The 12,071-nt window shown below is 36.3% G+C and overlaps 1 protein-coding gene across 1 annotated transcript in view; it reads left to right on the top strand.

The window, feature by feature from the left end:
- HCRTR2 (hypocretin receptor 2) overlaps nt 1-12,071 on the top strand; it is a 110,877-nt gene that overhangs the window by 56,484 nt on the left and 42,322 nt on the right. The window contains exon 2 of the mRNA XM_021692089.1: nt 11,776-11,954. Coding sequence (XP_021547764.1) covers nt 11,776-11,954 — 179 coding nt within the window. The remainder of the gene's footprint in view (nt 1-11,775; nt 11,955-12,071) is intronic.

Genomic DNA, 12,071 nt, shown 5'->3' with positions numbered 1-12,071 from the left:
TAAAGAATTTTGCAGATAATTTAATGTTTAAAACAACCCTGAAGTAACAGGGTAAGCAGTTTCAAAGGCTTTCACTGACACTTTGTGGCAAAGGGTGGAACTACATTATTTTTTTTAAGTTTTCTGACATGTTTACCATCTTATATATATGTAATATAATCAAGGAATTATCATTTTATCTACCCATATACATATATATGTAAATAAATAACCAATAAATTAACAATATTTTATTAAGATATTATCTAAATTATAATATCACAACATACTAATAAATAATACTTTGGATTTGCAAATAATAAAAATTATATATAAAATCATGTGGCTGTTGTCTTAAAAACTGCCATTAATACATTAAAAGTACAATATTTGTGAATAATTGCATTTCACTATTTAGCTATTCATTTAAAAAACTTATGAGACGAGTAATTAAGATTGTCCCCTGGCATTTTCAATCTGTGTTTAAGATTTTTGGGCATGTAGGTGGCTCAGTTGGTTAAGTGTCTGACTCTTGATCTCAGCTCTGGTCTTGATCTCAGGATCACAGGGTCATGAGTTCAAGACCCACATTTTTTTAAAAAAAGATTTTTGAGGGACATCATTATGGTTCAAAAATTTATTTTCCATTTTATGGCCCTTTTTATCATGGACATTTTTTAAATTATGGTAAAATATACATAACTTAAAATTTACCATTTTAACCATTTTTAAGTATATAGTTCAGTGGTGTTGAGTATATTCACATTGTTGTGCAACCATCACCATAATCTCCAGAAATTTTCTGTCCTGCAAAATTGAAACTCTGTTCCCCGTAAAAAGAGCACCTTATTCTCCCCTCTACCCAGCTTCTGGCAACCACCATTTTACTCTCTGTCTCAATGAATTTGAGTACTCTAAATACTTCATATTAAGTGGAAGCATACAATTACTAGCCTTTTGGGTCTGACTAAATTCAGTTAGCATAATGTTTATACCTTATTTTAGTGTTACAAAAATTAAATAAATTTGAAAATGCTTAAAATGTTGCTATATGGTGCTCACTTCAGCAGCACATATACTAAAATGTTGCTATATGTAGTACAGATCTTTTCAAGGTGCTCAGTAACTAATTAATATCAGGCACAGTCATCTCTTAATATCAAATACCAACTGTTGATATTTCAAGGCCCAAGTGTTTGTAAGAGATACAATCTCACTTACATGGCTTACATATTCTTAATCAGGTCATACCACCAACAGATGAACAGTATTTCACTTTGGTTTAAATTTTTTCAAGTGTAAGTATTGATTTCTCCCTCAAATCAAGGTGTGTATATCTTTTTGAGTTAGTGTTTTCACTTTATGTGGGTAAATACCCAATAGTGTAATTTTATTGGATCATATGGTATTTCTATTTTTAGTTTTTTGAGGAACCTCCATACTTTTTAAAATTGTGGCTGTACAAATTACATTTTACCAACAGTGCATGACAGTTCCTTTTTCTCTGCATCCTCGCCAATACTTGTTTTTTCTTTGTTTTGTTTTTGTTTTTGTTTTTACTTTTTAAGTTTTTACTTTAATTCCAGTTAGTTTACATATAGTGTTATTTTAGTTTCAAGTGTGCAATATAGTGATTTAATACTTCCATACATCACCTGGTGCTCATCACAAGTGCACTCCTTAATCCCCATCACCTATTTCACCCATGCCTCACTGCCCCCGCTCTCCTCTGTTCTCTATAATTAAGAGTCTGTTTCTTGATTTGTCTCTTTTTTCCCCCTTTGCTCATTTGTTTTGTGTCTTTCTCTGACTGACTTATTTCACTTAGCATTATATACTCTAGTTCCATCCACGTCATTGCAGATGGCAAGATTTCATTCTTTTGATGCTGAATAATATTCCATTTTATATATATACCACATCTTCTTTATTCATTCATTAATCAGTGGACACTTGGGCTGCTTCTGTAGTTTGGGTATTGTAAATAAGGCTGCTATAAATATAGGGTGCATATATCCCTTTGAATTAGTGTTTTTGTATTCTTTGGGTAAATATCCAGTAGTGTGATTGCTGGATAATAGGGTACTTTTATTTTTAAGTTTTTGATGGGGCGCGAGGGTGGCTTAGTTAAGTGTCTGCCTTTGGCTCAGGTCCTGATTTCAGGGTCATGGGATCTAGCCCCACCTCAGGCTCCCTGCTTCGCAGGGATTCTGCTTCTTCCTCTGCCTGCTACTCCCCCTGCTTGTGAGTGCTCTCTCGCTCTCTCTCTCTGTCAAATAAATAAATAAAATATTAAAAAAAAAAAACTTTTTGAGGAAACTCCGTGTGATTTTCCACAATGGCTGCACCAGTTTGCATTTGCACCAACAGTGGGAATGCCCAAATGATCCTTTTCTCCACATTCTCACCAATACCTGTTGTTTCTTGTGTTGTTGATTTTAACCATTCTGACAGGTGTGAGGTGATACCTCATTGTAGTTTTGATTTGCATTTCCCTGAAGGTAAATGATGATGAACATCTTTTCATGTGTCTGTTGGCCATCTGTATGTCTTCTTTGGAGAAATATCTGTTCATGTCTTCTGTCCATTTATTTATTGCATTATCTGGTTTTTGGGTATTGAGTTTTATAAGTTCTTTATAAATTTTAGATACAAACCATTTGTTAGATATTCATCTGCATATACCTTCTCCTATTCTGTAAGTTGTCTTTTAGTTTTGTTGATTGTTTCCTTCACTTCGCAGAAGCTTTTGATTTTGATATAGTCCCAGTAGTTTATTTTTGCTTTTGTTTCCCTTGCCTCAGGAGACCTATCTAAAAAAAAGTTGCTTCAGTCAATGTCAAAGAAGTTACTGCCTATGTTCTCTTCAAGGACTTTTATGGTTTCAGGTCTCACATTTGGATCTTAAATCCATTTTGAATTTATTTTTGTATATGATGTAAGAAAATGGTCCAGTTTCTTTCTTTTGCATGTAGCTATCGAGTTTTCCCAACGCTATTTCTTGAGAGGCTGTCTTCAAATGGGCAAAAGCCTATTAGATATTCTTTTCTGCTTTGTCAAAGATTAATTGATTATGTAGTTGTGAATTCATTTCTGGGTTTTCTACTCTGTTCTATTGATCTATGTGTCTATTTTTGCGTCAGTACCATACTGTTTTGATTAATACAGCTTTGTAATATAATTTGAAGACTGGAATTTTGATGCCTCCAGCTTTGCTTTTCTTTTTCCAGGTTGCTTTGGCTATTCAGGGTCTTTTCTGGTTCCCTACAAATTTTAGAATTGTTTGTTCTACTTCTGTGAAAAACACTGTTTGAATTTTGCTAGGGATTGCTTTAAATATGTAGATTGCTTTGGGTAGACATTTTAACAATATTTGCTCTTCCAGTCCACAGAATGTCTTTCCATTTTTTTGTGTTATCTTCCATTTCTTTCATCAGTGTTTTATAGTTTTCAGAGTACAGATCTTTTACCTCTTTGGTTAGGTTTATTCCTCAGTATCTTTTATTTTGTATGCAATTTTAAATGAAATTGGGTTCTTAATTTTCTTTCTGCTGCTTCATTATTGGTGTACATTGATTTTGTGTCCTGCAACTTTACTGAGTTCATTTATTAGTTCTTGCAGTTTTTTGGTGGTGTCTTTTGGGTTTTCTATATATAGTATCATGTCATCTGTAAGTAGTGAAAGTTTTACTTCTTCCTTGCTGATCTGGATATCTTTTATTTATTTTTGTTGTGTGATCGCTGAGGTAGGACTTTCAGTACTGTGCTGAATAAGATTGATGACAGTGAACATCCTTGTCTTCTTGTGACTGTATGGGGAATGCTCTCAGGTTTGTCCCATTGAAGATGATGTTAACTGTGGGTTTTTCATATATGGCCTTTATTATGTTGAGTTATGTTCCTTCTAAACCTATTTTGTTGAGGGTTTTTATCGTGGATGGATGTTGTACTTTGTCAAAAGGTTTTTCCAAATCTACTGAAATGATCATATGGTTCTTAACCTTTCTCTTATTGACGTGATATATCATGTTGATTGATTTGCGAATATTGAACCACCCTTGCAGCCCAGGAACAAATCCCACTTGATCGTGGTGAATGATTTTTTTAATGTATTGTTGATTCAACTTGCTCGTGTTTTATTAAGGATTTTCGCATCTGTGTTCATCAGGGATATTGGCTGGTAGTTCTCTTTTTTGATGGTGTCTTTATCCAATTTTGGTATCAGGAAAATGCTGACTTCAAAGAGTGAATTTGGAAGTTTTCCTTTCTTTTCTATTTTTTGGAATAGTTTGAGAATAATAGGTATTAATTCTTCTTTAAATGTTTGACAGAATTTGCCTGTAAAACCATCTGGTCCTGTACTTTTGTTTGTTGGAAATTTTTTGATTACTGATTCAATTTCCTTGCTGATAATTGGTCTGTTCAAATTTTCTATTTCTTCCTGTTTCAGTTTTGGTAGTTTATATGTTTCTAGAAATTTATCATTTCTTTTCCTTGTCCAATTTGTTGATATATAGTTTTTCATAATATTCTCTTATAATTATATTACTGTTGTATTGTTTTTCTCTTTTCTCCTTTGTGATTTTATTAATTTGGGTCCTTTCCCTTTTTTTTTTCTTGATAGATCTGGCTAAAGGTTTATCAATTTTACTGACTTTTTCAAAGAACCACCTTCTGATTTCATTAATCTGTTCAATTATTTTTTTAGTTTCTGTATCATTTATTTCTGCTCTAATCTTTATTATTTTTTTCCTTCTGAAGGTTTTAGAATTTTTGTTATTCTTTTCATAGCTTCTTTAGATGCCAGTTTATGTTGTTGAGGTTTTTCTTGCTTCTTGAGGTAGGCCTGTATTGCTATAAACTTCCCTTTTAGAACCAATTTTGCTGCATCGGAAATGTTTTGGACCATTGTGTTTTCATTTTCATTTGTTTCCATGTACTTTTTATTTATTTTATTTCCTGGTTGACTCATTCATTGTTTAGAAGCATGTTATTTAACCTCCAACTATTTGTGGTCTTTTCAGATTTTTTCTTGTGATTAATTTCTAGTTTCATAGCATTGTAGTCAGAAAAGATGAATGGTATTACTTCAGTTTTTTGATTTTGTTGAGGCTTGTTTTGTGGACTAATATGTGATCTATTCTGGAGAATGTTACATGTGCACTTGAAAAGAATGTGAATTCTGCTGTTTTAGGATGGAATGTTCTGAATATATCTGGTATATCCATTTATTCTAGTCATTCAAAGCCATTGTTTTCTTGTTGATGTTCTGTTTAGATGACCTGTCCATTGATGTAAGTGGGGTGTTGAAGTCCCCTACTATTATTGTATTATTACCGATTAGTTCCTGTGTGTTTGTTATTAACTGTTTAATGTATTTGGGTGCTCTTATGTTGGGTACATATTCACAATTTTTATATCTTCTTATTGTATTGTCCCCTTTGTTATTATGTAGTGTCCTTTGTCTCTTATTACACTGTTTGTTTTAAAGTCTATTTTGTCTGATATAAGTATTGCTACTCTGACTTTGTTTTGACAGTCATTTGCATGATAGATGTTTCTCCATCCTCTCACTTTCTTTTTTTAAAGATTTTATTTATTTATTTGAGAGAGACAGAAGTAGTGAGAGAGAACACAAGTGGGGAGGAGAGGGAGAAGCAGGAAGCCCAGCATGGGGCTCAATCCCAGGACCCTGGGATCATGACCTGAGCAAAAGGCAGACACTTAACCATCTGAGCCACCCAGGCACCCCCATCCACCCTCTCACTTTCAATCTTCAGGTGTCTTTAGGTCTAAAATGAGTCTCTTGTAGGCAGGGTATAGATGGCGTATCCATTTTGTCACCCCATGCCTTTTGATTGAAGCTTTTAGTCCATTTACAGTCAAAGTAATTATTTTTTTTTAAAGATTTTATTTATTTATTTGAGAGAGAGAGAATGAGAGACAGAGCGCATGAGAGGGAGGAGGGTCAGAGGGAGAAGCAGACTCCCCGCTGAGCAGGGAGCCCGACGCGGGACTCAATCCCAGGACTCCAGGATCATGACCTGAGCCGAAGGCAGTCGCTTAACCAACTGAGCCACCCAGGCGCCCTACAGTCAAAGTAATTATTGATAGATATGTATTTATTGTCATTTTGTTACTTATTTTGTGGTTGTTTCTGAAGATTTTCTCTGAATCTTTTTTATCTTTCTCTCTTTCATGTTTTGTTGATTTTCTTCAGTGATACATTTGGATTTCTTTCTCTCTATTCTTTGTATATTTATTAGTGGTTTTTGATAGATGGTTGCCATTAGGTTTGTATATAACCTCTTGTACATATAGCAATCTATATTAATTTCATGGTCTTTTAAGTTTGAACACAATTTTACTCCTGTCCTTTCCACATTTTAGGTATATATTATTATGTTTTCCATTCTTCTATTTTGTGAATTCTTTGACAGATTTTTTACAGAAATATTCATTTTTATTGTTTTTATGTTTGTGTTCCCTACCTTTGTACTATCACTCTTGGTCTCTCCTTTACCCTCAAAGTGTACCCTTTAGTATTTCTTACAGGGCTGGTTTAGTGATCATGAACTCCTTTAGTTTTTGTTTGTCTGGGAAACTCTTTATCTCTCCTTCTATTCTGGATGATCACTTTGGTGGATAGACTATTCTTGGCTGCATATTTTTCCCATTCAGCACTTTGAATATATCATGCCACTCTCCTCTGGCTTTGAAAGTTTCTGCTGAAAAATCCTCTGCTAGCCTTATGGGTTTTCTACTATAAGTTACTGTCTTCTTTTGTCTTCCTGCTTTTACTTATTTTTTTATAAAGATTTTATTTATTTGACAGAGAGAGACACAGTGAGAGAGGGAACACAAGCAGGGAGAGTGGGAGTGGTAGAAGAAAGCCTCCTGCAGATCCGGGAGCCTGATGCAGGGCTCGATCCCAAGACCCAGGGATCGTGACCTGAGCCGAAGGCAGATGCTTAATGACTGAGCCACCCAGCTGCCCCTTGTCTTCCTGCTTTTAAATTTTTTTCTTTATCACTATATTTTGCCAATTTAGTTACAATATGTCTTGGTGTGGATCTGCTTTTGTTGATTTTGATGGGAGTTCTCTGTGCCTCCTGGATCCGGATATCTGTTCCTTCCCCAGATTAGGGAAGTTTTCAGCTATTATTTCTTCAAATAAATTTTCTGCCCTCTTTTCTCTCTTCTTCTTCTGGGACTCCTGTAATCTGAATGTTATTACATTTGATGGAGTCACTGGGTTCCCTAAGTCTAGTATCATTTTGCATAAGTATTTTTTTCTCTCTCTTTTGTTCAGCTTGATTACTTTCCATTACTCTGTCTTCTAGGTCCTTAATTCATTCTTCTACCTCTTTCAGCCTAGTGTTCATTCCATCAAGCATGTTTCTCATTTTGTTTATTGAGCCCTTTCTCTCTGCTATGTTATTTCTTATCTTTGTGTTAAAGATCTCTTTCATGTCTTCTACTCTTCTCAAGTCCACTGAGTATCCTTGTGATCATTACTTTAAATTCTCTATCAGACATGTTACTTATATCTGTTTTGCTTAGATCTCCAGCTATGGCCTTGTCCTGTTCTTTCATTTGGGATAAATTTCTCTGTCTTCCTTCCTCATTTTGTCTAAGTCTCTGTGCCTTTTTCTGTGTGCTAAGAAAGTCAGCTACATCTCCTATTCTTGAAGGTAATGGCCTTATGAAAAAGAGGTCATGTAGTGCCTTGCTGTGTAGTGTCCCATGTTCTCCAGGGCCTGGTGCTTTCAGGAGTGTTTCCATGTGTGCTGTGTGTGCTCTGCTGTTTTGTCCTGGCTGCTTTGTCCTTCAGGCCAGTCATCTGCAGAAGCTCTCATTGCCCATTGTGGGCAGTGTTTGGTCCCTGGCCAAAATGTAGCATATTTTAACTAGGTGTACTCTGGTCTGTTTGTGAAGTAAGTTCTGTCACAGTGGCCTCCAGAACTGAGGCTCTGCAAAACTCCTGCATTGGGAAACACAGTGTGAGCAAGGGTTTGAGCCAGTTTCTCAGGGTGGGGGGGAGGTGGGCACCATGCTGGGACTGAGATGAGCATGACTAAGAAGGGCAGTTCCACTGGAGTGTGATGTGGGTCTTGGTGTAAGCAAGTTAGGTAGCAGTGTGGACACTGTGCTGCTTCCCACAGGTAGCCCTGTATTTATGCTAAGGGATGGGGGAGGGAAATGGCATTACTCAGTTCCTTTGTTCCTGGAAGTGTCTCTCCATGAATGCTGCCTCTTTGGAACATGCTCTGAGATGAATGAATAACCTCCCCACTATGTGCCCCAGGTGCACTTCAGATAGCTGGTTCCATGCTGTATGTCTTCAGGCTATTTGCCTTTCCTTTTCTCTAAGAGCAGCCCCAATGTTTTCCAGGCTCTATCCCAGCCAAGCCCCCTCACCTTTAAAACTCCAGGCTTTAAGCCCTGCTGTTTGCAAGAACTCAAAAAATTCAGCCCCTCTTGCTTACCACCCTAATTGCTATGGGGATTTGTTTTCCCCATGCACTCCCTTGTGTGCTAGTCTGTCTCTAGCCTTCTTTGCAGCTGTGACTCCCTCCCCACCACATTGACCATGATCTGTTTCTTTCACAAACTTCATCTCTGCATTTCCTAACCTCTTTGATGTGGCCTCTTCTCTACCTTTAATTGTGGAGTTTGTTCTCCAGTCTTCATGTTGATTTATGGGGTATTTAGGATGATTTGAAAGTTATCTAGTTGTATTTGTGGGACAGGGTGAGCCTAGGGTCCTCCTATTCCACTGCTATCTTCCAATCTCTCTCTCTTGTATTTTTCTATTTTAACCATTCTAACAGGTATGAAATGATATCTCATTGTGGTTTTGATCTGTATTTCCCTGACAATTAGTGATGTGGAGCATCTTTTCATGTGGCTGTTGGCCATCTGTATGTCTTCTTTGGAAAAATGACTATTCAGCTCCTCTGCCCATTTTTAAATCAGACTGTTGTTTTGGTGTTGAGTTGTATAAGTTCTTTATGTATTTTGGATATTAACCCCTTATCAGATGTAACAGGCCTCCAGTTATGGAATGAGTAAATCATGGGAATAAAAGGCAGAGCCTAAGGAATACAGTCAATGATATTGTAATAGTAATGTAACAAGGCAGATGGCATAGCCACATTTGTGGTGAATATAACATAACATAATGTATACACATGACAAATCACTAAGTGGTATACCTGAAACTAATGTAACATTGTGTATCAACTATACTAAAAAAAGATATATTAAGATAGCATAGCGCGGTGGATAAGATTTAAACCTAAGCTCTACCACTTACAAACTATTTGTCCTTAGGTAGTTTCCTTAACTTCTCTAGCCTCAGTTTCACAACTGTTAAGCAGGGATAGTAATAGTAATCACTTATAGCATTATCATTAGACTGAAACTAGTTAATAATTTACATTGCTTAGAACAGGGCATGACACATAGTAAATAGTATAGAAATATTTCCTGAAAATATACTTTTCTCATATTAGCTAGTCATAATGCATCAACACTGTCTTTCCATCATTGCCTCACCTCCAAAATATGGAGAATTAGGAGTCAATCTAGAACTGCTTATATTTTTTTAAGTCTTACTTTCTTTCCTAGATCCAAAATTGTACCATTTGGACCATTTGTTGACTAAATATCAGTGGTGTGAGACTTATATCAATTTTCTCATAACAAGTCATGATAATGTGCTAGTCAACTGAGAGTGAGAGTGTGCCTGTGTGTGTGTGTGTGTCTTCAAGTGTTTCTGGGAAGTAAATCATTCAGCATTATCACTTTCAAATAGTAAAGACTACAGTTTACCCTAATAAAGTTCATCTGAGTTTTTGGGTACTAATGTTCTGGAATTAGAGAAAGATGTAAAGTTTTCAAAATTAAATCCTCAGGAATTCAGGGATTTTATTAACTTAGCATATGCTGGTGACTGGAAGATAATTTCAGTTTCTTCAGCATATGAAACTCTTAATAAGTGGTACATAATCGTCAAAAAGAAATCTTTACTTAGTGACTTAAATTTAACAAAATGTGCTTTTATTTTTCCACAATCACTGCATCATTTGGGTGCATAGGTGACAGCTCTGACAGGTTGATGATACCCAAGGCAAATTTGCAGTTACTGTCAGTGAAGCAACCCATCAGTAGATGGGGGTAACAGGGCTTACACCTATATAATTCTTGAGCCAGTGATTATGTAACCTTTGGATACACCACACAGAGAAAAACAGAGAATTGGGGAACTGGATGTTCTTTCCATAAAGAGCAACTGAATAAGATAGAACGGCTTTTTTTTTTTAAGATTTATTTATTTATTTGAGAGAGTGAAAATGAGAGAGAGAGAGAGAGAGAATACATGAGAAGGGGGAGGGTTGGAGGGAGAAGCAGGCTCCTCACGGAGCGGGGACCCCAATGAGGGATTCGATCCCGGGACTCCAGGATCATGACCTGAGCTAAAGGCAGTCGCTTAACCAATTGAGCCACCCAGGCGCCCAAGATAGAACGGCTTTTAAAAATGAAGATAAGCTGAAAGGCAATGAGGAAGGCTCAACCCAGAAAGTATTGAAAAATGTGTTTGATTTGAGGTGATGTTTAGAGGCCATCCAGAGTAATAGAGAGGAAAGAGGACTGAGTCTCTAGAGTATATATGTGCTTTGTTATAACTAGTTCACCAGCCCCCCCAACAAAAAAGCAACACGTCACTTGGTGTTGAATCCCTAGTTGTAGCTGTAGTTCTGTGCTTTATGAGCCATTTGTCCCTAGCCAAGCTCCATGAATTCCCTGTGTCTCAATTACTGCATATATAAAATGATGGTAACAATGTCTTCCCTTGGGATTGTCAAGATTAAACGACCTAAGTATATGAACCATATAGCTCAGTGTTTGCTAATAATAGGGGCTGAAAAATTGTTGACTTTTGTCTTTTAAACCTCCTCATCAATTAAAAGTTCCAAATGCAGAGTTTGGGAGTAGATAGGTTAAACGTCATGGTTGAGGCAAACACTACAGTTCATTGAAAATAGCTAGCTCCTAATTCATCTCACTCCAGTAAATATTTCTTGACTCTCTGCTACATGCTGAGCACTAGGGAATACAAAGAAGAATCAAAGATTGTTCCTCAATTTCTGGGAATCACAATTCAAAATCAAGTAGAAATTAATGCAGTCTTATGATCCATTGAGAAATGTCTTGTAAGGTAAATGAACTGATGGTAAGCATGGATTCAGCATTCACACAAACTGACTGATTCAATGAAAACAGTACAGCTTTAAATCATCTTCCTTTTTCAATATTTATTTGTGGTCTTTACAGGAGCATTAATTAGTTTGGCAGTGTTTCCTAATCAGTACCTATTTTCTTTGTATAGTTACTGTCTTAGTCTATTTGGGCTGCTATAACCAGAATACCATAAACTAGTGGCTTATAAACCCCATAAATGTATCTCTCACAGTTCTGGAATCTGAGAAGTCCAAGATCAAGGCTGTAGCAGATTCAATGTCTGGTGAGGGCCAGTTTCCTGATTTATAGCCAGCAGTTTTTTTTCATTTTGTCCTCAGATGGTGGGAGAGTCAAAGGATTTCTCTGGGGTCCCTTTTATAATGGCACTAATCCCATTCTTGTGGGCTCTAACACCATGATCTATTCACCTCCTAAAGCCCACCACTTAATACCATCACACTGGGTGTTAGGATTTCAACCTAAATTTTGTAAGGACAAAAATATTTAGTCCTTAATAGTAACTATTCTTTTTTTTTTCCCCCAAATTAGTTTGTGTGGCAGTGTGGAAGAACCACCACATGAGGACGGTAACCAACTACTTCATAGTCAACCTTTCTCTGGCTGATGTGCTCGTGACCATTACCTGCCTTCCAGCCACATTGGTGGTAGACATCACTGAGACCTGGTTCTTTGGACAGTCTCTCTGTAAAGTTATTCCATATTTACAGGTAATTGTCTTTCACACTTCTTTTTATCCAAACACAGAAGCTACTGAAAAAGTATTTTCAATTAAGGATTGAAAAGTATTTTCAGTTATAATCATCTGGTAAATTAATTAGTGAGCT

The sequence above is a fragment of the Neomonachus schauinslandi genome, chromosome 8 (genome assembly GCF_002201575.2).
Source record: "Neomonachus schauinslandi chromosome 8, ASM220157v2, whole genome shotgun sequence".
NCBI lineage: Eukaryota > Metazoa > Chordata > Mammalia > Carnivora > Phocidae > Neomonachus > Neomonachus schauinslandi.
Note: the sequence above shows the minus strand (reverse complement) of the source record. Positions and strands in the feature narration are given on the sequence as shown.